This window comes from Gobius niger, assembly GCF_951799975.1.
Source record: "Gobius niger genome assembly, chromosome: 11".
NCBI lineage: Eukaryota > Metazoa > Chordata > Actinopteri > Gobiiformes > Gobiidae > Gobius > Gobius niger.
In genome coordinates, this window is record NC_136862.1 from 259831 (window position 1) to 287500 (window position 27670).

Consider the following 27670-nt stretch of genomic DNA (forward strand, 5'->3'; position numbering starts at 1 on the left):
CAAAAACGTCTCTTCCGCTGAAACCACGTGGCCTGTGTCTGGGTCACGTGTCCTGCGTCGGGTCACGTGCCCGCTCAGCTGGGCTCGCGCTCGTGTACGTGCCGCTGAAGGAGAGCAAAATGGCGGATCACAGAGACAAACCGCTCCGTCTGAAGGAGAAAAACACGAGGTAAATCCGCTTTTTACTGATAACACCGACACGAAAACACCACCGGGACCCGACACCGGCACAACCGGGCCAGAAGCGGGCCGTCAGGCCGTGTTTAAGAGCTTTACCGGCAGGTTTTACCGGGAGGTTTAACCGGGAGGTCACCGCCGTTTGTTACATCAGGAAGAAGCTTCACCTGTACAGACTTTAGCCTCGGTTAACGGGTTTAACCGGGGTTTAAAGTGGGTAAACTGTGGGTTAAACCGGGACTTAACTATGGGTTAAACCGGGACTTAACTATGGGTTCAACCGGGACTAAACCGGGGTAATGCTGCCTTCATGTGTCTCGTAGTTGTGGTAAATACCAGTTGTCCAGTGGATAATTGCTCGTGAACGCCTCCTCCTGTGGGAAACACAAACACACGTGATAAACAGATCGTTTTGTTAAAAGAAGCAGATATAAAGTATTTGTTTATCGTGTGTTTACATTTCAGATTCAGAATCAGTTTCATTGTCATGATTATGAACTGGTTCAACAACTAGGACTTTCTTTCCCCGATCGATCGCGAAACATAAAACATATAAAACATATAACTTACGGTAGGCCTGGGCGATATATCGATATTTAACATATAGCAATGTATTTTTCAATGAGATGTGGCATTAAACTATATTGTGTATATCGGGATATTTCAAATTCAGATCAGCTCTTATGAACCAGGTAATCTCAAGCTGATGTTCAAACAAGTTTATCTTAAACCGAGCACTTTATTCAGTTTTCTCTGAAACAGAGTGACCTGTTGTTTTACAGGCTGTGTCATCCAGGATATTTGTTATTTACGGAGCTTTGTTGTACAGTATTTATGTTTACATTTTATAGAGTTTTCAGTAAACCTTCTCGTATTTGACTTTGACTTAACATTTCATTTCACAGCTCTCACTTTGCGACATACATATATATATATATAAACATTATAAACAAACAATATGGTTTATCCATATTCAACCTAAATATATGGGGATATGAGTGTTGGTCCATATGGCCCAGCCCTAAGTTTAGGCAAATAATAAAGACTTTACACTATAAGAGGAAGATTACATTACATACAGATGTGCACTTACAGATGTGCACTTACAGATGTGCAGGTGTTTTGAGCGTCAGCAGCAAATATGAGTGTGGACAAACACAGTGCAATGACTGGAAGCGATCTTTACCAGAGCTCATGAAGGCAGCGTAAACCCGGACTAAACCAGGACTAAACCAGGACTAAACCCAGCGTAAACCCGGACTAAACCAGGACTAAACCAGGACTAAACCCGGACTAAACCAGGTCTAAACCAGGACTAAACCAGGACTAAACCCAGCGTAAACCCGGACTAAAGAGGGAGACGTGTAAATGTTGATGTTTCAGGTGAAATAACAGACGAGTCTTTGTCCGGTTTAGAAAAGTCTGTGTTTGTGCCGTTTGTTCAGACCAAGGGAAAGTTCAGCCGTCCATAAAGAACCTGCTGGTGACCTCTGACCTCTGATAAACCCCTTCACTCTGAGGTCCGTTTGGTAAAATAATGATGCGACTCGTTAACCTGCGCCCAGTTCAGCTTCACCCAAATCTAAAAGCTTATTATAAAAGACAAGAGACCAAAACAAAAGAACCACACACACCTGACGAAAATGATCTGTTTAGATGAGTGTTGTAGGTCTTAGCTTTCAAATAGGCTGTTTTAGATTTGGGTAAAGCTGAGCCAGAGGTTTCCTAAATGATGGAATGTCTGAAAGTGTTGACGTCACGTTTCCTCGGAGCCTCAGGGCGTGACTCGTCAGCTGAGTCCTGATAAAGTCCTGATAAAGTCCTGAAGGAGCTCCACAGTCTGAGCCGGACTTTATCAGGACCTCACAGGGTCTAACAGGGTCTAACAGGGTCTAACAGGGTCTAACAGGGTCTAACAGGGTCTAACAGGGTCTAACAGGGTCTAACAGGGTCTAACAGGGTCTAGAGCTGATCCGACCCTCGGGTTCAGAGCAGTGATGAAACATCAGAGCGCCCCTCCAGCACGGGCTCATTATTCAGAGTAAAAAGCACATGTGATCTGTGTGGTCACGTATGACGCCGGTGTTTACAGTGAGCGCTCCCGGCTCCGCCTTCACCTGGAACAGCAGGAGAGTGTGATCACCTGCACAGCAAACACAGACTGAAATACAGCAAAAGAGACGTGACAATGATGTATTCTGGATGAAAACCTACTTTATATTTAAAGTGAGCGTCTGTAGTGTAAAGTACAGTGTAAAGTACATGAATATCTGTCTTTGTCTCGTCCAATCAGAGGCAGAATCAGCACAAAGAGACTCCTACAAACGTTTACTCTAAGTTTACTCCATCAGCGTGTCCTCGAGCGGCGCCACTTTAGCTTTAACATTAAAAAAATACACTTTCCATTCACCTTTCACAGCCAAGCGGTTAATCGATTAATCGTGAAAATAATCGGTAGATGAATCGATTATCAAAAAAATGGTTAGCTGCAGCCCTACAGGGAGGTCTGTGGTACCGGAATATAAACCCCAGTGTCAGAACAACACGGGTCTGAACCAGGACTAAAGCAGGACTAAAGCAGTTGATCTGTGGCTGGAGCTGCTGTCTCAGGCCTGTCCTGGCTTTACTACTGAATGAACCAAACCACTGCTGATCCCGGTTTAATCCCGGTTTAATCCTGGTTTAATCCCGGTTTAATCCTGGTTTAGTCCTGGTTTAGTCCGGGTTTAGTCCCGGGCTCGTCCCTGCGGTCGGCCCCAGACCTGAGTCAGAGTCTGGACTAAACCACAGCTAAATGTGGAGTGTGTTTAGACCTGGGTTAGTCCAGAGCAGGGCCGGCACCGTTACATTGTTCTCTATGCCGGGTCTTTAACCAAACTTGTTTTGTGTATAAATACCTGAACGATGGTGAAGTATTGAGATGTTCCTTAAATGGTCTCTTTTCGTCTTTACTTCAGCTCCTGTAGATTTTCTCGTGTGTTTGTAGTAACTTAGCGAGAAGTTACAGCGTTTTCATTGTTCTGCTGCAGCTCATTTTCCTCAATATAAACATGCTGTATGTCTTTAATCTGGATTTTCTGAGGACTTTTTAGTCGCTGGGTTAGTTTTTCAGATGAATAAAACCCTGGGCTTAAAACGGCGTCAGAATGGCCAAAACTGTTAGCCGCGAGTTAGCATCGTTAGCCTGTATGTTGTAAACACTGCAGACGCTGCAGCGAGTTAGCATCGTTAGCCTGTATGTTGTAAACACTGACCGTGTTATTAACCTGTGTGCAGTGCCAGCATGGACCTGCGGGGGCAGTGCAGCCGGGCGCAGCAGCAGCTGGAGGAGGCGGCAGGAAACATCATGAAGACAGAGAGACATCTGAGGGAGAACGCCACCGAGGTACCACCTGATATACAGGGACCACACCACACTTTACTACACACGCCACCATCACACGCCCCCCTGAGGACAGACCTGGTGCTCACGGTAAACACGGCTGAGGGAAACGCCCCGAGGTACCACTGTGGTTCAGGTCCGTCTGGTTTGTCACATTCTTCTTCTTCACTGAACTCATTTAAAATGGACTTTTCCAGCTTTCCATCATGTTATTCTGTCACTCCCTCATTAAAAACATGGCTGAAGTGTTGCCTTGGCACATTCACGTATTTCTGAGTAATCTGTAAAAACTCTGATGGCGGCCATTTTAGGGATAGGTTTGCCTGAGTCCTCCTAGGAACGCCCCCACCTCCTGGAGACGCCTCCGAGCTTTGGTCACCAGCCGAGTAACCAACCACTGCTCCTCAGCAGAACCCCCTCCCCACTGATGCCACAGACAGCGTGTGGAGGGGGCGTGTCTAAAGGCTCAGAGGCCGATTTCAAGACATTCACTACAGCCATTTTGAGAGAGACATTTTATACAAGGCAGTTATTCTAATTTACTGCATTTACAGACCAGCAGAAGGTTTGTCATCATTGTAGTGAGATATAGACTGGTGCTATGGGACTGACAAAAGAAGAACACCCCCTCTTTAAAGCAGAACACCCCCTCTTTAAAGCAGAACACCCCCTCTTTAAAGCAGAACACCCCCTCTTTAAAGCAGAACACCCCCTCTTTAAAGCAGAACACGCCCTCTTTAAAGCAGAACACCCCCTCTTTAAAGCAGAACACCCCCTCTTTAAAGCAGAACACGCCCTCTTTAAAGCAGAACACCCCCTCTTTAAAACAAAGGCAAAAGTCACTGCCTTAAAGGAACAGGCCACCGTTTTTACATACAAAGATATGTTCTTACCTAACCTTAGTGGAGTTAATATATCCCCGTCTGGTCTTTGTCCGTGCGCTCACACATACGCAGCCTCTCCCACATGTCACATAGCTCCGAAAAAGCTCACAATAGAAGCTACCAAGCTCTTCCACGTGTTCCCTATTTAAATAAAGTTACGTGAAGTGTTTTCATGCCAAGTATATTTACACAGAAATGTAACATGTGGATTTTATAAGCAGATAAAAAGGGGGACTATATTGTGAGGCGTAATGATACAGGAGCACAGCGTCCGCGCAGTAACTCCTAAAGGTTATTGACGGAAGTGAGCGGGGAAGTCTTTAGGAGTTACTGCTCCTGTATCATTACGCCTCACAATATAGTTCCCCTTTTTATCTGCTTATAAAATCCACATGTTACATTTCTGTGTAAATATACTTGGCATGAAAACACTTCACGTAACTTTATTTAAATAGGGAACACGTGGAAGAGCTTGGTAGCTTCTATCGTGAGCTTTTTTGGAGCTATGTGACATGTGGGAGAGGCTGCGTATGTGTGAGCGCACGGACAAAGACCAGACGGGGAGATATTAACTCCACTAAGGTTAGGTAAGAACATATCTTTGTATGTAAAAACGGTGGCCTATTCCTTTAAAGAACCAGCTGCGTTTATGGAAAGTTGTGGTGGTATTTCCTGGTTGTGGATGTTCTGATCAGCCTAACACATGGATCAGTCTCTCTCAGTCTGGTTCTGACTCTGTTCCTCTGATCTGAATGTTTCTCAGATGCTTTGATGAGGTTTTAGGTTCAGGTCTGAGTCCAGGATCACGCCTGGATTTCAAACCTGATGTTTGGGTTTTAGAGCGAGAGACTCGAGACTGAGACACTTTGTCTGTGGGACAAAAACAATGATCTCAGTTCTGTCTGAGTTTAGTTGGAGAAAAGACCTTCAGTCAGGCCTGGACCTTCACTCAGGACCTTCTCTCAGGCCTTTGTCAGTGCCCTCAGAGTCAGAGGAGTTCAGTTTCAGGCTCACGTTTCTGTCGGACGGAACAAACAAACCGTTTCCTGGAACAGGCCTAAAAATATCAATAATCTGGGTCAACGACTCCAGGACCGGTTTGTACAGTCGGGTCACGTGACACAGAGGAGGTCATGTGACACAGAGGAGGTCATGTGACACAGAGCAGGTCATGTGACACAGAGCAGGTCATGAGGTTTGTTTCTTGAGCTGACATACATTGAAGCTTTTAGATTTGGGTGAAGCCGGCCTGTGGAAAAGGTGCAGACGGGGGTTGAGAGGTTCATGGTCTGTGGTCGTCTGCTGTAAACATCTCCAGACTTTGTCCAGGGATCGGACCAGGATTAGGCTTCATTTAAACTATTCTGAAGTTAGTCTGAGGTCAGTGACTCAGGCTGACTCAGACGCTGCTCCTGTTCACCTGGACTTCAGCTAAAGAGGAGGAGCAGGAGGAGAGGAGGGCAGTGAGAGAGACGAGAGAGAGGAGCAGAGAGGAACGAGGAGCAGAGAGGACAGAGGAACAGAGAGGAACACAGAGGAACGAGGAGCAGAGAGGAACGAAGAGACAGAGGAACACAGAGGAACGAGGAGACAGAGGAACAAGGAGACAGAGGACAGAGGAACGAGGAACAGAGAGGACAGAGGAACGAAGAGGACAGAGGAACGAGGAGCAGAGAGGAACGAGGAGCAGAGAGGAACGAAGAGACAGAGGAACACAGAGGAACGAGGAGACAGAGGAACAAGGAGACAGAGGACAGAGGAACAGAGGAACGAAGGGACAGAGGAACAGAGAGGAACGAGGAGACGGGACAGAGGAACGAGGAGCAGTGCTGCGTCTGAATCTTCAGGTGAGCGCTGCTGATCCTCAGGAAACAGTATATTTTCTGTAGCTGTTAGTTCTTCACTTCTCAGGAACAAGGTCTTGTTTTCAGCTTGTGGACTTGACCAGTCGCTTGTGTCTTGTTCAGCTGTAAAAACTGTGGACTCAGCCCTGAGGCGTTGGTGGCTTCATAGGAAAAGGCATAATGATCTGAATTTCTGAATGAGTAAGAACTAAAGAGAAACTTCAGATCATCCTCACTGTGTCTGAGTGTAAGGACTACAGAGAAGCTTCAGAGCTCGTTGTTGACTTCAGGAGGAATCCTCAGACTGGCTTTATCCACGGGGAGGAGGTGGGAAAGGTCGACTGTTTGTCATTCCTTTCTACCATTTGATGAAAACAAACATCAGCGAGTTCACCTGACGAGGAAACTGAACTCTTTTAATGTATTTAAGTAACTTTCTTTTATGGAAAGTGTCTTAGCCTCTGAGGTTCGACCCTGTCTGTGAAAGAACCGTCTGTGTCGTCAGATTTCTGCTTTTGAAGACCTCGCCTCAGTCTCGTCCGTGCTGAACGTGGTTGTTTATGTCTCAGAGCAGCTCAGACCTGCAGGGGGCGCTGCACTGGGTTATGCTGCAGTTTATCTGTGGCTAATTCCTGAAAACATGTCTCCCAGAGGTTCATCTGAGACGTGTGTTATTCAGCATTATTACCTGTGAAGGCCAGGCCATGTGTTACTGTGTGTTAGTATGTGTTATGTGTTATGTGTTATGTGTTGTTGTGTGTTGTTATGTGTCAGTAACCCGTGTGTCCTGTGTCCAGGCGCGGGGGCAGGTGCAGAGTCTGATGAGCCGTCAGCAGGAGGCGCTGCGCTGCAGAGAGCTGTGGCTCCTGGGACAGATCGAGATCCTGGAACAAGTAAAGAGCGAGACTCTGCTCCAGCAGCTGCTGCAGATCAACAGGGTAATGAACACTTAGTTACTGTGGAATAACTGTGGAATAACTGGGATAACTGTGGAATAACTGTGGAATAACTGTTTAATAACTGTGGAATAACTGTGGAATAACATGACTTCACCTCATGTCCCGCCTCCAGCTCCGAGGACAGATGGACCTGATCTCAGAGCAGCTCCAGCAGCCAATCAGTGAGGAGCTGAGGAGTCACCTGAGCGCTCAGCTGACGGGGCTGCTGCACAGGTCAGACTCACTCTCATACTTTATGTGTTATATGTGTTTACACCATGGTCTGGGTGATACTGGACTCTGATTGGCTGGTGCATTATTTTGGTGTAACCGCACACGTAGTCCGGTAGTTAAATCACTGGGATGTCACTCCGCTGTGGCGTCGCCATAGCAACGCCTGACACAGCTGAGTCAGATAAAGGCGTAATTAGTGACTGACAGGAACGTATGAGATGGATTTAGTGTTTGCTAAATGTTTGTAGAGGAGAGTGAGCAGCTAGGTTAGCTACTGTTAATAACATATGAGCTTTACATTTCTATTGGAAACGGTTAAGGCTATTCATCATTTTCAGGCGTACATAAAATGATCCTGCATTGAAGCATCTTTGTCTGGATTAGTAAAGTCAAACAGAAAAGTTTGAGTTGGGGGGGCCCAGGTGTGAGCGACTCCACCGCAGCTGTTTCCATAAACAGTTGAGCTGGTTGAGCTAGCTAGCTTTAGCTTCAGGTTAAACCTTGTAAAAGGTAAATAACTGGTGCCCACGAGTGGCGCATATCGGTGTTTCCTTCCAGGGAAAAGTGTTTCCGGGTTAGTCCTGTTGTGTTGTGATTCTGTGCTGATGTTGTGTCGTTGAGCCTGACTGAGATCCTCGTAATAGCTGCGGAGAATGACTCGCTCTGAGACCAGCCTTCAGTGACCGGCTAATAACCCACACAAAATAGTCCCGTAGTCTGGCAGATTTAGTGACTTTAGTCAATGAAAAACACATTTATTATAAATGTTACGTTTGTGGGACCCTGGTATAAGCGGATTAAACAACGAGGAGCCGCGTTAGACGTTATAATGCAGGAGGAACAACACTGTGTCGGCCGTTAGAACCGGCTAACGCGGCTCCGAGGTGTTTAATCCTTACTTATATCTCATGTACCAGCGTCTTATATGTGTATAAATAAAAAAGTATGTATTTATGTTCATGTATTTATGTACACGTGTATATAAAGTATATACTGTATGTACGTGTGTATAAAGTACGTTTGTATAAAGTACGTGTGTATAAAATACATTTGTATAAAGTACATTTGTATAAAGTACATTTGTATAAAGTACATTTGTATAAAGTACATGTATATAAAGTACGTGTGTATAAAGTACGTGTATATAAAGTACGTGTGTATAAAGTACATTTGTATAAAGTACATTTGTATAAAGTACATTTGTATAAAGTACATTTGTATAAAGTACATGTATATAAAGTACGTGTATATAAAGTACGTGTGTATAAAGTACGTGTATATAAAGTACGTGTGTATAAAGTAAGTGTATATAAAGTACGTGTATATAAAGTATATAACGTCTCTGGTTTGCATCACAGCCTGTCGACCCTGAGCCTCAGCCCTGACGACAGCCCTGACCTCTGTTTCCACGGCGACGCCCGCTCCTTACGCTCCGCCATCACAGCTTTTGGCGCCGTGACCTCATCGTACCCTGGCCCCGCCCCTAAGAGACAGGTGAGCGCCGTGATTGGACGATTCAGAGCTGTATGTTTATACTGACCTGTGCTTCCCTGTGCAGAAGACAGAGGGCGCTCTGAGCCAGTGGCTGCTGGGGGCGGAGCCTGTCGCCACGGGAAGCCGCAGCAGCGAGCCTCAGGATTGGCTGGCGAGGAGCACACGGCCTCAGGTCTGAGTTTAAAGCGACTTCAGCTCAAATAAAGGAACATTATTTGTTTTTCTGCATAAACAATATATTTGTGCAACAAAACTCTGCTTTTCGTCGCTTTCACATGACTTTTCCTCAGAGACTCTGAGAGGAACATGTTAGAGCTTCATGATATTCTGCTCTTTTGTATCACGGACCAGGATGTAAACGTTTGTAACCCCGCCCCCTCTCTCTCTGCCCCTCCCCCCTCAGACCGTTGTCCCGGCGCCGGTGCAGTTCGACCTTTTAGCCTCTTGGGGGCAGCTGTGTGACCTGGAGGCGTGGCTTCTGAAGGAGACCGCGCCCCCCGCCCCTGACAGGAGGCGGAGCCTGAGCTGCAGCACCTCCTCGTCCTTCGAGGAGATCGACCAATCTGAGCTGACGGCGGAGGAGATGGACCAATGGGACGCGGCGCCGAGCTGGGGGGCGGTGCTACAGCCCTTTGAAGAGTGCTGGGAGAGCTCTGATTGGCTGCAGTCCCGCGGCGACTGCGCCTCCTGCAAACGGCCTCAGACGCAGACGCTGGAGATCGAGAACCTCGGAGACACGCTGGGACGTCTGCGCTGCCTCAAGACGGCCACGCCCACAGGAGAGAAGGCCACGCCCTCAGGAGAGAAGACCACGCCCACAGGAGAGACGCCCTCAGGACAGAAGACCACGCCCACAGGAGAGAAGACCACGCCCACAGGAGAGAAGACCACGCCCACAGGAGAGAAGACCACGCCCTCAGGAGAGAAGACCACGCCCTCAGGAGAGAAGACCACGCCCTCAGGAGAGAAGACCACGCCCTCAGGAGAGAAGACCACGCCCACAGAGAGTCCAGCCCAGAGTCCGGAGCGCAGCAGGGCGGAGGCGCTGGAGGCGTGGCTTCAGAAGGTCTGTATGTAAATGAGCTGGTCAGGAACACTTACCTGCGACCTCACAGAGAAGTGTCTGCGTGATGTTTGGTAAACGGCTGAATAAGCTAGTTTAAGCGGAGAACGAGGAACCTGTGTGATCATGTGATGTTCAGTGTGTTCCAGACTGATTTGTGTCTCCTGCAGGTGGCGCCGGTGCAGCGCGTGTGTCGGGCGAACGAGACGTGTGCGACGCTTCGCAGCTGCGTCAGTGACGAGAACTGCGGCCGTGACGCGCTCAGGCATTGGCTACTGCAGCGCGAGAGGCGGGACAAGAACGGAGTGAAGACCACGCCCACTGAGGAGGAGAACACGCCCACTAATGCGAAGACTACGCCCACTAATGAGAAGAACACGCCCACTAATGAGAAGAACACGCCCACTAATGAGAAGACCACGCCCACTAATGAGAAGACCACGCCCACTAATGAGAAGACCACGCCCTCGGCCAAAAAGATGCCGCTGTCTGTGGCCGAGCGAGAGCAGAAGGTCAGTTCCTCTGGTCACCTGAAGGTGGCGCTGTCCAAGGCCCTGCACTGTCGTCTTGTTCTGATTGTTTTATTTGTCCTGATGTAACGTGGGCCTGATGTTTATTCATGTTCCAGGTTCAGGCGATCCTCGAGGCCTGGCTCCACCCCCTGACATCCAGCCCCGCCCCCCAGCTGTCTAGCCCCGCCTCCTCCGTTTCCATGGAGATGGCCCAGAGCTGTCCGTTCCTGCGCCCCCTACAGGCTGAGCAGTGGGTACTGCGGCCCGAGACTCCGGCCAATCGCGCGCCAGAGCCCGGCACAGGCCCCGCCCACGGCACGTCTGAGGACAAGTGGTTGCTACGGAAACGCTCTGTTGCTCAGGTAACACCAATGAGACGAGAGTTTGTTCTTAAACGTGTGGACCGTGTGTAACGTCTCTGTGTTTCCAGAAGGGGGCGCTGCCCGTCGTCTGTGACCTGTTCTCCTGCATGAGACTCAACAAAGAGAAAGACCAGTGGCTGCACTCGGCTCCTCAGCAGGTCAGTCTTCTGTATCACTGCTGCTGTTTCCATAGAAACCACAAACAGCTGAGCCGGAGCGAGCTCCACACCCGCCATTACCGCTCCAAACATCCATATTTAAACATCTATTTTGGGGAAATATTCATAGTAGCGTCTCGCTTTGGTCCTGCACTTTTACTCCCACCCACTAGATGGCAGCCCGCGTGAGTAACACTAGAACCTAGTGCGAGTTGGAGAGTTCGACCATGGAAAAGACAGAGCTCTGAGACGCTCCTTTGTCTCTCCGTTCTGAACCCGTTTCCCTGTGTGTGTTTTCAGATGTGAGCGTCTGGACCGGGCACTTTCCGCTGCAATCGCACACTTTGCCTTTAACTGCGGCGCCTGGACGATCGAGAGCCGCAGACGAGACGAGCGCTTTATTTTATTACGTTTGGAAATTTATTTTTCTGATCAAAAATCTGAATAATCTGTGTCTGAAATGTGGAAAAACAAACTTATATTTCGGATTTCTTCCTGATCTTTTGTCTCGTTGTTTTCTGATCATGTGACTTCTATCCATAATATTTATGTAGCCTCTAACACTTCCTGTCACGTGACTCGGAGCCGAGCCGTGATTGGTGCATTTTATTGCTTTTATTTTTGAAATTTTAATTTGGGGGCGGGGCTTCTGTGTCACCTGATGATGTCACTTCCTGCCGCTGTGATTCTTTACAGTCAATAAAGACGTCAAAATAAAAGGGTTTTTATTCCTGTGTTGGGACGCCTGCAGGGGGCGCCAGAGCTCCTGTAAAGTATGAAGAACCGCTGTCAGTGAAGCCACACATTAATGAAGGAAATGTTATTTGATACTTTACCCCCATACCCCTTTACCCCCATACCCCTTTACCCCAATACCCCTTTACCCCATACCCCTTTACCCCAATACCCCATACCCCTTTACCCCATATCCCTTTACCCTATACCCCTTTACCCCAATACCCCTTTACCCTTTACCCCCATACCCCTTTACCCCATACCCCTATACCCCATACCCCTTTACCCCAATACCCCTTTACCCCAATACCCCTTTACCCTATACCCCTTTACCCCATACCCCAATACCCCATACCCCTTTACCCCATACCCCTTTACCCCATACCCCTTTACCCCAATACCCCTTTACCCCATACCCCTTTACCCCAATACCCCTTTACCCCATACCCCTTTACCCCATACCCCTTTACCCCAATACCCCTTTACCCCATACCCCATACCCCAATACCCCTTTACCCTATACCCCTTTACCCCTTTACCTCTATACCCCTTTACCCCATACCCATTTACCCCATACCCCTTTACCCCATACCCCTTTACCCCAATACCCCTTTACCCTATACCCCTTTACCCTATACCCCTTTACCCCATACCCCTTTACCCCATACCCCTTTACCCCATACCCCTTTACCCCAATACCCCTTTACCCCATACCCCTTTACCCCATACCCCAATACCCCAATACCCCTTTACCCCTTTACCTCTATACCCCTTTACCCCATACCCCTTTACCCCATACCCCTTTACCCCAATACCCCTTTACCCTATACCCCTTTACCCCATACCCCTTAACCCCATACCCATTTACCCCATACCCCTTTACCCCATACCCCTTTACCCCTATACCCCTTTACCCCATACCCATTTACCCCATACCCCTTTACCCATACCCCATACCCCTATACCCCTTTATCCCTATAACCCTATACCCCTTTACCCCATACCCCTTTACCCCTATACCCCTTTACCCCATACCCCTTTACCCCATACCCATTTACCCCATACCCCTTTACCCATACCCCTATACCCCTTTACCCTTTATCCCTATAACCCTATACCCCTTTACCTCTATACCCCTTTACCCTATACCCCTTTACCTCTATACCCCTTTACCCCATACCCCTTTACCCCATACCCCATACCCCTTTACCCCTATACCCCTTTACCCTTTATCCCTATAACCCTATACCCCTTTACCTCTATACCCCTTTACCCTATACCCCTTTACCCCATACCCCTTTACCCCTATACCCCTATACCCCTTTACCCCTATACCCCTTTACCCTATACCCCTTTACCCTATACCCATTTACCCCTTTACCCCATACCCCTTTACCCCATACCCATTTACCCCATACCCCTTTACCCCATACCCCTTTACCCCTATACCCCTTTACCCTATACCCCTTTACCTCTATACCCCTTTACCCCATACCCCTTTACCCCATACCCCTTTACCCCTATACCCCTTTACCCTTTATCCCTATAACCCTATACCCCTTTACCTCTATACCCCTTTACCCTATACCCCTTTACCTCTATACCCCTTTACCCCATAGCCCTTTACCCTATACCCCTTTACCCCATACCCCTTTACCCCATACCCCTTTACCTCTATACCCCTTTACCCCATACCCCTTTACCTCTATACCCATTTACCCCATACCCCTTTACCCCATACCCCTTTACCCCTATACCCCTTTACCCTTTATCCCTATAACCCTATACTCCTTTACCTCTATACCCCTTTACCCCATACCCCTTTACCCTATACCCCTTTACCCTATATCCCTTTACCCCTATACCCATTTACCCCATACCCCTTTACCCTATACCCCTATACCCCTTTACCTCTATACCCCTTTACCCCTATACCCCTTTACCCTATACCCCTTTACCCTATACCCCTATACCCCTATACCCCTTTACCCTATACCCCTTTACCCCTATACCCCTATACCCCTTTACCCTATACCCCTTTACCCCATACCCCTTTACCTCTATACCCCTTTACCCCATACCCATTTACCCCATACCCCTTTACCCCATACCCCTATACCCCTTTACCCCATACCCATTTACCCCATACCCCTTTACCCCATACCCCTTTACCCTTTATCCCTATAACCCTATACCCCTTTACCTCTATACCCCTTTACCCCATACCCATTTACCCCATACCCCTTTACCCCATACCCCTTTACCCCATACCCCTTTACCTCTATACCCCTTTACCCCATACCCATTTACCCCATGCCCCTTTACCTCTATACCCCTTTACCCCATACCCCTTTACCCCTATACCCCTTTACCCCTTTACCCTTATACCCCTTTACCCCATACCCCTATACCCCTTTACCCCTATACCCCTTTACCCTTTATCCCTATAACCCTATACCCCTTTACCCCATACCCATTTACCCCATACCCCTTTACCCCATACCCCTTTACCCTTCATCCCTATAACCCTATACCCCTTTACCTCTATACCCCTTTACCCCATACCCCTATACCCCTATACCCCTTTACCCTATACCCCTTTACCCTATACCCCTATACCCCTTTACCCCTTTACCCTATACCCCTATACCCCTATACCCCTTTACCCTATACCCCTTTACCCTATACCCCTTTACCCCTATACCCCATACCCCTATACCCCTTTACCCCATACCCCTATACCCCTTTACCCCTTTACCCCATACCCCTTTACCCCTATACCCCTTTACCCTATACCCCTTTACCCTATACCCCTTTACCCCTATACCCCTATACCCCTATACCCCTTTACCCTATACCCCTATACCCCTATACCCCTTTACCCCTATACCCCTTTACCCCTATACCCCTTTACCCCATACCCCTATACCCCTATACCCCTATACCCCTTTACCCCATACCCCTATAACCCTATACCCCTTTACCTCTATACCCCTTTACCCCATACCCCTATACCCCTATACCCCTTTACCCTATACCCCTTTACCCTATACCCCTATACCCCTTTACCCCTTTACCCTATACCCCTATACCCCTATACCCCTTTACCCTATACCCCTTTACCCTATACCCCTTTACCCCTATACCCCATACCCCTATACCCCTTTACCCCATACCCCTATACCCCTTTACCCCTTTACCCCATACCCCTTTACCCCTATACCCCTTTACCCTATACCCCTTTACCCCATACCCCTTTACCCCTATACCCCTTTACCCCTATACCCCTTTACCCCATACCCCTTTACCCTATACCCCTTTACCCCATACCCCTTTACCCCATACCCCTTTACCCTGTACCCCTTTACCCTATACCCCTTTACCCTGTACCCCTTTACCCCTATACCCCTTTACCCCATACCCCTATACCCCTATACCCCTTTACCCCATACCCCTTTACCCCATACCCCTTTACCCCTATACCCCTTTACCCCTATACCCCTTTACCCCATACCCCTTTACCCCTATACCCCTTTACCCCATACCCCTTTACCCTGTACCCCTTTACCCTATACCCCTTTACCCTGTACCCCTTTACCCTGTACCCCTTTACCCTATACCCCTTTACCCTGTACCCCTTTACCCTGTACCCCTTTACCCTGTACCCCTTTACCCTGTACCCCTTTACCCTATACCCCTTTACCCCTATACCCCTTTACCCCATACCCCTTTACCCTGTACCCCTTTACCCTATACCCCTTTACCCTGTACCCCTTTACCCTGTACCCCTTTACCCTGTACCCCTTTACCCCGTACCCCTTTACCCTATACCCCTTTACCCCTATACCCCTTTACCCTATACCCCTTTACCCCTATACCCCTTTACCCTATACCCCTTTACCCTGTACCCCTTTACCCTGTACCCCTTTACCCTGTACCCCTTTACCCCGTACCCCTTTACCCTATACCCCTATACCCCTTTACCCCTATACCCCTTTACCCTATACCCCTTTACCCCTATACCCCTTTACCCCATACCCCTTTACCCTGTACCCCTTTACCCTATACCCCTTTACCCTGTACCCCTTTACCCTTTACCCCTTTACCCCATACCCCTTTACCCTGTACCCCTTTACCCTATACCCCTTTACCCTTTACCCCTTTACCCCATACCCCTTTACCCTGTACCCCTTTACCCTGTACCCCTTTACCCTGTACCCCTTTACCCTGTACCCCTTTACCCTGTACCCCTTTACCCCGTACCCCTTTACCCTATACCCCTATACCCCTTTACCCCTTTACCCCTATACCCCTTTACCCTATACCCCTTTACCCCTATACCCCTTTACCCCATACCCCTTTACCCTGTACCCCTTTACCCTATACCCCTTTACCCCATACCCCTTTACCCTGTACCCCTTTACCCTGTACCCCTTTACCCTGTACCCCTTTACCCTGTACCCCTTTACCCTGTACCCCTTTACCCTGTACCCCTTTACCCTATACCCCTTTACCCTATACCCCTTTACCCTGTACCCCTTTACCCCATACCCCTTTACCCTGTACCCCTTTACCCTGTACCCCTTTACCCCATACCCCTTTACCCTGTACCCCTTTACCCTGTACCCCTTTACCCTGTACCCCTTTACCCTATACCCCTTTACCCTATACCCCTTTACCCCATAAGTGAGAAGCTTCTGAACATCCAGCCCGGTCCAGTCGACGGATGAAACACAAACTCGTGTTTTGAATTTGCTTTATTTCACACAATAACAAAACAGTTTCTGTATTTACACTTTTCACCACATCTCGCTCCGTCACAACTGCCCTAGAGGTACTCGAGTACAGGCTAGTCCTAGAGGTACTCGAGTACAGGTTAGTCCTAAAGGTACTCGAGTACAGGCTAGTCCTAAAAGTACTCGAGTACAGGCTAGTCCTAGAGGTACTCGAGTACCTCTAGGACTAGCCTGTACTCGAGTACAGGCTAGTCCTAAAAGTACTCGAGTACAGGCTAGTCCTAGAGGTACTCGAGTACAGGCTAGTCCTAAAGGTACTCGAGTACAGGCTAGTCCTAGAGGTACTCGAGTACAGGCTAGTCCTAGAGGTACTCGAGTACAGGCTAGTCCTAAAGGTACTCGAGTATAGGTTTATTCTGGAGTACTCGAGTAAAAGTACTTCATGACAAATTTGTACACACGTATACTCGAGTAAATGTACTCGAGTACATTTACTCGAGTAAATATACTCGAATAAATGTACTCGAGTGTCCAGTGACAGGACTTCTCTCCGTTGTGTTGCCCTTGTACCTCTTTCTGCTGGAGGATGAACCTATTGTACGTGTTTTAGTGGGAGTATTAACCTCAGCTCTCGATCAGTGTCCGTCCCTTTGAGATTCAGAGTCCTGGTTCAGTCCTGGTTTAGTCCTGGTTTAGTCCTGGTTTAGTCCTGGTTTAGTCCTGGTTTAGTCCTGGTTCAGTCCTGGTTCAGTCCTGGTTTAGTCCTGGTTTAGTCCTGGTTTAGTCCTGGTTTAGTCCTGGTTCAGTCCTGGTTTAGTCCTGGTTCAGTCCTGGTTTAGTCCTGGTCCCGTCTGAAATGAGCAGATTGGTCAGAGCTCTTACGCCAAACCGGATGTGCGTCATCGTCCGCCATGACAAGAAGATGCCAAATTGGGCTGTCAGTTAGGAAGGAGGGGGAGGAGCCTCAATGCTAATTATCATAGCCACTTTAGCATAGGGACCTCTGATGCTAACTATCATAGCCACTTTAGCATAGGGACCTCTAATGCTAACTATCATAGCCACTTTAACATAGGGACCTCTGATGCTAACTATCATAGCCACTTTAGCATAGGGACCTCTGGTGCTAACTATCATAGCCACTTTAGCATAGGGACCTCTGATGCTAACTATCATAGCCACTTTAGCATAGGGACCTCTGGTGCTAACTATCATAGCCACTTTAGCATAGGGACCTCTGATGCTAACTATCATAGCCACTTTAGCATAGGGACCTCTGGTGCTAACTATCATAGCCACTTTAGCATAGGGACCTCTGGTGCTAACTATCATAGCCACTTTAGCATAGGGACCTCTGGTGCTAACTATCATAGCCACTTTAGCATAGGGACCTCTGGTGCTAACTATCATAGCCACTTTAGCATAGGGACCTCTGATGCTAACTATCATAGCCACTTTAGCATAGGGACCTCTGGTGCTAACTATCATAGCCACTTTAGCATAGGGACCTCTGATGCTAACTATCATAGCCACTTTAGCATAGGGACCTCTGATGCTAGCTATCATAGCCACTTTAGCATAGGGACCTCTGATGCTAACTTAGCTAAACATAGGAGCTATGTGCCATGTGCTGGTTTAGTCCCTGTTTAGTCTGGTCCTAGTCTCAGTTATAGTCTCAGTTATAGTCCGGTTATAGTCCTGGTCCTGGTCCGGTCCCGGTCCGGTTATAGTCCGGTCTTGGTCCGGTTATAGTCCTGGTCCGGTTATAGTCCTGGTCCTAGTCTCAGTTGTAGTCCGGTTATAGTCTGGTTATAGTCCTGTTATAGTCCGGTCTTGGTCCGGTCTTGGTCCGGTCCGGTTATAGTCAGGTCTTGGTCCGGTTATAGTCCGGTCCGGTTATAGTCCGGTCTTGGTCCGGTCCGGTTATAGTCCGGCCGAGAGCCGCTGGCGTTTCTCGCGCAGCAGCTCCTCGATACGTTTGTTCTGAGTTCTTTCTCTGAATCGTGACAGTTTCTTGGGAACGAAGTCGCCGTGTGTCGCCGTGACATCATCACTGGAGGACACGCCCACCACGGCATACTGCACCTCAGGGGGCGTGGCTGCGGAGGAGAGGGCGGGGCTGCGCCTGGCGTCGGGCCGTGGCCTTGTTCTCGGCCGTTTTGTCGCAGATGTTGTTGTTTGTGTTGTTGTCGTCGCTAACGCTGTCGTCATGGCGATGGTCTCCGTCCAATCAGACGAGTCTGTTTCGAAACTGGAGTAATCGCCGTAATCATCACCGTAATCCACGTACGCAAAGTCTGTGATGTCATCAGGGGGAGGGGCCTCTGTACTGATGTCATCAGGGGGAGGGACCTCAGTGCTGATGTCATCAGGGGGAGGGGCCTCAGTACTGATGTCATCAGGGGGAGGGGCCTCAGTGCTGATGTCATCAGGGGGAGGGACCTCAGTACTGACGTCATCAGAGGGAGGGACCTCAGTGCTGATGTCATCAGAGGGAGGGGCCTCAGTGCTGATGTCATCAGGGGGAGGGGCCTCAGTGCTGACGTCATCAGGGGGAGGGGCCTCAGTACTGATGTCATCAGGGGGAGGGACCTCAGTGCTGACGTCATCTGAGGGAGGGGCCTCAGTGCTGATGTCATCAGGGGGAGGGGCCTCAGTACTGATGTCATCAGGGGGAGGGGCCTCAGTGCTGATGTCATCAGGGGGAGGAGTTGTAGAACTGTAAACAGAGATGTTTGAGTTCATGTTTCTGAGACAGTCATGTGACATCAGCGGCTCGTTGTCATGGTTACTCCGTCAGGCGTGAATGGGCGTGTCCTAAATAAGCCACAATTCCTCATTTACGAAATACGTGTAGGTCATTTTGTGCGTGCGCGCTAACCAGTGGCGTAGCAAGGGTACCAAGGGGGCCCTCTGGTGGCCGCCCTGTGTACTGCGCACTGGGAGAGAGTCTCCCATAATGCAGTTCTCTGCATACGTTTCCCTCAGAACAGATACACAATACATGCCTTTTAGTCATGTGACTTTTGTTGATATGGCGGCCATTTTGAATACCGAAGTAGAATTATGCAGTACTACAACATGTAACAGTATCTGTCCTCCGGATATAAAAGAAAGACTGAGACTTTTCATGACTCGTAATCATGGCTCACGAAGATCGGAGTAAAAACACGACCCAGAGACGCACGATTATGTGAAGAACCCAGTGAGTCAGTGACTAAGATGCTAGCATGCTACTGGTTAGCATTTAGCTTCAACAGCTCAGCTCTGACCTCTGCCCTCTCCACCAGAAAGCTGACTTTATATCAAGCGTTTGATGCACGTTTATTAAAAATGTGTCAGTTCATGGGGGCCCTGGGCTGTCGGGGGCCCTGGGCTGTTGGGGGCCCTGGGCTGGTGGGGGCCCAGGCAGCTGCCTGCCTTGCTAACGGTGAGCTACGCCTCTGGTGCTAACCTGTTTACGTAAATCACTGATCATCCACTCCTCACCTGCTGCTGGTCTCAGGTTCCACTCCGGACTCTGTTTTATGGGCCGCAGGGACAGAGCCGCGGTTTAAGGCGGACTGGTTTAAGGCGGCGTTGGCGTTGAGGCTGGCGTTGGCGTTGGAGAGGCTGGCGTTGGCGTTGGAGAGGCTGGCGTTGGCGTTGGAGAGGCTGGCGTTGGCGTTGGAGAGGCTGGCGTTGGAGAGGCTGGCGTTGGCGTTGAGGCTGGCGTTGGCGTTGAGGCTGGCGTTGCCGTTGAGGCTGGCGTTGGCGTTGAGGCCGGCGTTGGCGCTGAGGCCCGCGCAGGACACGCAGCACATGACCCTGTACCCGGGCAGAGAGCAGTAACGGCTCAGCACCTCCATCTGACAGAACACCGACCGGTCGCCGCGGCAACGCTGACCTGAACACAAACACGACACCATCCCTCAGACGGTTCCTCCAGCTGTGACTTCAAACATCTGCCAAACATCTGCAGGTTCCAGTCCACACGTGTTTAACCAGTGGTTCTAAAGATGAGGTTCTAAAGATGAGGTTCTAAAGGTTCTGACCTGACGCAGGAGTCGAGGGCGAGTCTGGGCTGGACCTGGACAACCAGCGCACGATGGAGTTCCTCTGTCCTCCTCCTGCAACAAGAGACTCCATTACCCACAATCCCCTAGAGCAGAGACTCCATTACCCACAATCCCCTAGAACAGAGACATTACCCACAATCCCCTAGAACAGAGACTACATTACCCACAATCCCCTAGAACAGAGACATTACCCACAATCCCCTAGAACAGAGACATTACCCACAATCCTCTAGAACAGAGACATTACCCACAATCCCCTAGAACAGAGACATTACCCACAATCCCCTAGAGCAGAGACTACATTACCCACAATCCCCTAGAACAGAGACATTACCCACAATCCCCTAGAGCAGAGACTACATTACCCACAATCCCCTAGAATAGAGACTACATTACCCACAATCCCCTAGAGCAGAGACTACATTACCCACAATCCCCTAGAATAGAGACTACATTACCCACAATCCCCTAGAACAGAGACTACATTACCCACAATCCCCTAGAACAGAGACTACATTACCCACAATCCCCTAGAACACAGACTACATTACCCACAATCCCCTAGAGCAGAGACTACATTACCCACAATCCCCTAGAACACAGACTACATTACCCACAATCCCCTAGAACAGAGACTACATTACCCACAATCCCCTAGAACAGAGACTACATTACCCACAATCCCCTAGAACAGAGACTACATTACCCACAATCCCCTAGAACAGAGACTACATTACCCACAATCCCCTAGAACAGAGACTACATTACCCACAATCCCCTAGAACAGTGACTACATTACCCACAATCCCCTAGAACAGAGACATTACCCACAATCCCCTAGAACAGAGACTACATTACCCACAATCCCCTAGAACAGAGACATTACCCACAATCCCCTAGAACAGAGACTACATTACCCACAATCCCCTAGAACAGTGACTACATTACCCACAATCCCCTAGAGCAGAGACTACATTACCCACAATCCCCTAGAACAGAGACATTACCCACAATCCCCTAGAACAGAGACTACATTACCCACAATCCCCTAGAACAGAGACATTACCCACAATCCCCTAGAGCAGAGACTACATCACCCACAATCCCCTAGAACAGAGACATTACCCACAATCCCCTAGAACAGAGACATTACCCACAATCCCCTAGAGCAGAGACTACATCACCCACAATCCCCTAGAACAGAGACATTACCCACAATCCCCTAGAGCAGAGACATTACCCACAATCCCCTAGAACAGAGACATTACCCACAATCCCCTAGAGCAGAGACATTACCCACAATCCCCTAGAACAGAGACATTACCCACAATCCCCTAGAACAGAGACATTACCCACAATCCCCTAGAGCAGAGACATTACCCACAATCCCCTAGAACAGAGACATTACCCACAATCCCCTAGAACAGAGACATTACCCACAATCCCCTAGAACAGAGACATTACCCACAATCCCCTAGAATAGAGACATTACCCACAATCCCCTAGAACAGAGACATTACCCACAATCCCCTAGAACAGAGACTACATTACCCACAATCCCCTAGAGCAGAGACATTACCCACAATCCCCTAGAATAGAGACATTACCCACAATCCCCTAGAACAGAGACATTACCCACAATCCCCTAGAGCAGAGACTACATTACCCACAATCCCCTAGAACAGAGACATTACCCACAATCCCCTAGAACAGAGACTACATTACCCACAATCCCCTAGAACAGAGACATTACCCACAATCCCCTAGAGCAGAGACTACATTACCCACAATCCTCCTGCAACAGTAACACAAACACAAATGAGAAACATGTGATGATGTCCCTGTGCTCTGATTGGTACGTACCGGAGCAGGGCGGGGCCAGGCAGCTCTGCGTTGTGATTGGCTGAGGAGCAGAGCAGTTTCCAGGTGAACCGTCAGGTGTGAGACACTTCACCTGCCGCTCCTGCGTCCCAGGACCACAGCTCACCGAGCACTGGACACATGTACACAGTACATGCAGTACATGTACACACAGTACATGCAGTACATGTACACACAGTACATATACAGTATATACAGTACACACCGTACATATACAGTACAGCTCACCGAGCACTGGACACATGTACACAGTACATGCAGTACATGTACACAGTACATGCAGTACATGTACACACAGTACACACCGTACATATACAGTACAGCTCACCGAGCACTGGAGACATGTACACAGTACATGCAGTACATGTACACACAGTACACACCGTACATATACAGTACAGCTCACCGAGCACTGGACACATGTACACAGTACATGCAGTACATGTACACACAGTACATGCAGTACATGTACACACAGTACACAACGTACATGTACAGTACATGTACACACAGTACACACCGTACATATACAGTACATGTACACACAGTACACACCGTACATATACAGTACATGTACATACAATACTCCTATTCATACAGTATTATTAATAGTATTATTCATACTACTATTAATAATACTATTTATACTAAAAGTACTGACCTGTAGTACACAGTACTTACAAACCCTGGCCAGACTTTCCCTTTAAGCTCAGACCTGTTTGTGTCACTGTGTGAACTTTTTAATTTAATTTAATTTAAAAAAGAGCAAATACGAAGTGCTCTCACCGGGCTCCAGGGGGCGCTCCTCCAGGCCGCAGGGCAGGCCTCGCGGTTACAGCTGCTCTTACTCTCCGGCTTCCCTCGGGAGCAGAGTTTGGAAGGAACCGAGCGCTGCCGCCCCCCACTGGACACCTGCTGACATGACACCCAGCGCCGCCGCCACCCCGACTGACCACAGGAGGCGCTACAGGGCTGCCACGGCCCCACCGCCCACCTGCAGAGAGAGGAGAGTGACCACAGGGGGCGCTACAGGCCCCACCTGCAGAGAGAGGAGAGTGACCACAGGGGGCGCTACAGGCCCCACCTGCAGAGAGAGGAGAGTGACCACAGGGGGCGCTACAGGCCCCACCTGCAGAGAGAGGAGAGTGACCACAGGGGGCGCTACAGGCCCCTCCTGCAGAGAGGAGAGTGACCACAGGGGGCACTACAGGCCCCACCTGCAGAGAGAGGAGAGTGACCACAGGGGGCGCTACAGGCCCCACCGCCCACCTGCAGAGAGAGGAGAGTGACCACAGGGGGCGCTACAGGGCTGCCACGGCCCCACCGCCCACCTGCAGAGAGAGGAGAGTGACCACAGGGGGCGCTACAGGCCCCACCGCCCACCTGCAGAGAGAGGAGAGTGACCACAGGGGGCGCTACAGGCCCCTCCTACAGAGAGGAGAGTGACCACAGGGGGCGCTACAGGCCCCACCTGCAGAGAGAGGAGAGTGACCACAGGGGGCGCTACAGGGCCCACCGCCCACCTGCAGAGAGAGGAGAGTGACCACAGGGGGCGCTACAGGCCCCACCTGCAGAGAGAGGAGAGTGACCACAGGGGGCGCTACAGGCCCCACCTGCAGAGAGAGGAGAGTGACCACAGGGGGCGCTACAGGCCCCACCTGCAGAGAGAGGAGAGTGACCACAGGGGGCGCTACAGGCCCCACCTGCAGAGAGAGGAGAGAGACCACAGGGGGCGCTACAGGCCCCACCTACAGAGAGAGGAGAGTGACCACAGGGGGCGCTACAGGCCCCTCCTGCAGAGAGGAGAGAGACCACAGGGGGCGCTACAGGCCCCTCCTGCAGAGAGAGGAGAGTGACCACAGGGGGCGCTACAGGCCCCACCTGCAGAGAGAGGAGAGAGACCACAGGGGGCGCTACAGGCCCCACCTGCAGAGAGAGGAGAGTGACCACAGGGGGCGCTACAGGCCCCACCTGCAGAGAGGAGAGAGACCACAGGGGGCGCTACAGGCCCCACCTGCAGAGAGAGGAGAGTGACCACAGGGGGCGCTACAGGCCCCTCCTGCAGAGAGAGGAGAGTGACCACAGGGGGCGCTACAGGCCCCACCGCCCACCTGCAGAGAGAGGAGAGAGACCACAGGGGGCGCTACAGGCCCCACCTGCAGAGAGAGGAGAGTGACCACAGGGGGCGCTACAGGCCCCTCCTGCAGAGAGAGGAGAGAGACCACAGGGGGCGCTACAGGCCCCTCCTGCAGAGAGAGGAGAGTGACCACAGGGGGCGCTACAGGCCCCTCCTGCAGAGAGGAGAGAGACCACAGGGGGCGCTACAGGCCCCTCCTGCAGAGAGGAGAGTGACCACAGGGGGCGCTACAGGCCCCTCCTGCAGAGAGAGGAGAGAGACCACAGGGGGCGCTACAGGCCCCACCTGCAGAGAGGAGAGAGACCACAGGGGGCGCTACAGGCCCCACCTGCAGAGAGAGGAGAGTGACCACAGGGGGCGCTACAGGCCCCTCCTACAGAGAGAGGAGAGAGACCACAGGGGGCGCTACAGGCCCCTCCTTCAGAGAGAGGAGAGTGACCACAGGGGGCGCTACAGGCCCCTCCTGCAGAGAGGAGAGTGACCACAGGGGGCGCTACAGGCCCCACCTGCAGAGAGGAGAGTGACCACAGGGGGCGCTACAGGCCCCACCTGCAGAGAGAGGAGAGTGACCACAGGGGGCGCTATAGGCCCCTCCTACAGAGAGGAGAGAGACCACAGGGGGCGCTACAGGCCCCACCTGCAGAGAGAGGAGAGTGACCACAGGGGGCGCTACAGGCCCCACCTACAGAGAGAGGAGAGTGACCACAGGGGGCGCTATAGGCCCCTCCTACAGAGAGAGGAGAGTGACCACAGGGGGCGCTATAGGCCCCTCCTACAGAGAGGAGAGAGACCACAGGGGGCGCTACAGGCCCCACCTGCAGAGAGAGGAGAGTGACCACAGGGGGCGCTACAGGCCCCACCTACAGAGAGAGGAGAGTGACCACAGGGGGCGCTACAGGCCCCTCCTGTAGAGAGAGGAGAGAGACCACAGGGGGCGCTACAGGCCCCTCCTACAGAGAGAGGAGAGTGACCACAGGGGGCGCTACAGGCCCCTCCTGTAGAGAGAGGAGAGTGACCACAGGGGGCGCTACAGGCCCCACCTGCAGAGAGAGGAGAGTGACCACAGGGGGCGCTACAGGCCCCACCTGCAGAGAGGAGAGTGACCACAGGGGGCGCTACAGGCCCCACCTGCAGAGAGGAGAGTGACCACAGGGGGCGCTACAGGCCCCTCCTACAGAGAGGAGAGTGACCACAGGGGGCGCTATAGGCCCCTCCTACAGAGAGGAGAGTGACCACAGGGGGCGCTACAGGCCCCACCTGCAGAGAGAGGAGAGTGACCACAGGGGGCGCTACAGGCCCCTCCTGCAGAGAGAGGAGAGTGACCACAGGGGGCGCTACAGGCCCCACCTGCAGAGAGGAGAGTGACCACAGGGGGCGCTACAGGCCCCACCTGCAGAGAGAGGAGAGAGACCACAGGGGGCGCTACAGGCCCCTCCTGCAGAGAGAGGAGAGTGACCACAGGGGGCGCTACAGGCCCCACCTGCAGAGAGGAGAGTGACCACAGGGGGCGCTACAGGCCCCTCCTACAGAGAGAGGAGAGAGACCACAGGGGGCGCTACAGGCCCCACCTGCAGAGAGAGGAGAGTGACCACAGGGGGCGCTACAGGCCCCTCCTGCAGAGAGAGGAGAGTGACCACAGGGGGCGCTACAGGCCCCTCCTGCAGAGAGAGGAGAGTGACCACAGGGGGCGCTACAGGCCCCACCTGCAGAGAGAGGAGAGTGACCACAGGGGGCGCTACAGGCCCCTCCTGCAGAGAGGAGAGTGACCACAGGGGGCGCTACAGGCCCCTCCTACAGAGAGAGGAGAGAGACCACAGGGGGCGCTACAGGCCCCACCTACAGAGAGAGGAGAGTGACCACAGGGGGCGCTACAGGCCCCACCTACAGAGAGAGGAGAGTGACCACAGGGGGCGCTACAGGCCCCACCTGCAGAGAGAGGAGAGAGACCACAGGGGGCGCTACAGGCCCCTCCTGCAGAGAGGAGAGTGACCACAGGGGGCGCTACAGGCCCCACCTGCAGAGAGAGGAGAGAGACCACAGGGGGCGCTACAGGCCCCACCTACAGAGAGGAGAGTGACCACAGGGGGCGCTACAGGCCCCACCTGCAGAGAGAGGAGAGTGACCACAGGGGGCGCTACAGGCCCCACTGCCCACCTGCAGAGAGGAGAGTGACCACAGGGGGCGCTACAGGCCCCACCGCCCACCTGCAGAGAGAGGAGAGTGACCACAGGGGGCGCTACAGGCCCCACTGCCCACCTGCAGAGAGGAGAGTGACCACAGGGGGCGCTACAGGCCCCTCCTGCAGAGAGGAGAGTGACCACAGGGGGCGCTACAGGCCCCACCTGCAGAGAGAGGAGAGTGACCACAGGGGGCGCTACAGGCCCCTCCTACAGAGAGGAGAGTGACCACAGGGGGCGCTACAGGCCCCTCCTGCAGAGAGAGGAGAGTGACCACAGGGGGCGCTACAGGCCCCTCCTGCAGAGAGAGGAGAGTGACCACAGGGGGCGCTACAGGCCCCACCGCCCACCTACAGAGAGGAGAGTGACCACAGGGGGCGCTACAGGCCCCACCTACAGAGAGGAGAGTGACCACAGGGGGCGCTACAGGCCCCTCCTGCAGAGAGAGGAGAGTGACCACAGGGGGCGCTACAGGCCCCTCCTGCAGAGAGAGGAGAGTGACCACAGGGGGCGCTACAGGCCCCACCTACAGAGAGGAGAGTGACCACAGGGGGCGCTACAGGCCCCACCTGCAGAGAGAGGAGAGAGACCACAGGGGGCGCTACAGGCCCCACCTGCAGAGAGAGGAGAGTGACCACAGGGGGCGCTACAGGCCCCTCCTGCAGAGAGAGGAGAGTGACCACAGGGGGCGCTACAGGCCCCTCCTGCAGAGAGAGGAGAGTGACCACAGGAGGCGCTACAGGCCCCACCTACAGAGAGAGGAGAGTGACCACAGGGGGCGCTACAGGCCCCTCCTGCAGAGAGGAGAGTGACCACAGGGGGCGCTACAGGCCCCACCTGCAGAGAGAGGAGAGTGACCACAGGGGGCGCTACAGGCCCCTCCTGCAGAGAGAGGAGA

The 27670-nt window shown here is 51.5% G+C and overlaps 2 protein-coding genes across 2 annotated transcripts in view; one reads left to right on the forward strand and one right to left on the reverse strand.

Moving 5' to 3' along the window:
• The first annotated feature begins 50 nt into the window (after window positions 1-50).
• ncoa4 (nuclear receptor coactivator 4) lies at window positions 51-11757 on the forward strand. The gene is made up of 11 exons (XM_079566747.1): window positions 51-169; window positions 3454-3562; window positions 7085-7225; window positions 7359-7459; window positions 8818-8953; window positions 9018-9125; window positions 9357-10019; window positions 10187-10528; window positions 10645-10890; window positions 10959-11048; window positions 11349-11757. The coding sequence occupies exons 1-11, from the start codon at window positions 120-122 to the stop codon at window positions 11352-11354; spliced, it is 1992 nt and encodes a 663-aa protein (XP_079422873.1). The 5' UTR covers window positions 51-119; the 3' UTR covers window positions 11355-11757.
• A 6685-nt stretch (window positions 11758-18442) lies between these two features.
• The window catches only part of LOC306970721 (A disintegrin and metalloproteinase with thrombospondin motifs 2-like), a gene marked incomplete at both ends in the record, with an annotated part of 62748 nt that continues 53520 nt past the window's right edge, over window positions 18443-27670 (reverse strand). Inside the window, 5 exons of the mRNA XM_079566748.1 lie at window positions 18443-19238; window positions 20009-20405; window positions 20554-20628; window positions 22441-22570; window positions 23245-23452. Coding sequence (XP_079422874.1) covers window positions 18443-19238; window positions 20009-20405; window positions 20554-20628; window positions 22441-22570; window positions 23245-23452 — 1606 coding nt within the window. The remainder of the gene's footprint in view (window positions 19239-20008; window positions 20406-20553; window positions 20629-22440; window positions 22571-23244; window positions 23453-27670) is intronic.

Coding starts and splice junctions, on each gene's coding strand:
- ncoa4 (XM_079566747.1), top strand. CDS start 120: ATGGCGGATCACAGAGACAAACCGCTCCGTCTGAAGGAGAAAAACACG. Junction 3,563..7,084: donor TGAGGGAGAACGCCACCGAG/GTACCACCTGAT, acceptor TCCTGTGTCCAG/GCGCGGGGGCAGGTGCAGAG. Junction 10,529..10,644: donor TGGCCGAGCGAGAGCAGAAG/GTCAGTTCCTCT, acceptor TTCATGTTCCAG/GTTCAGGCGATCCTCGAGGC.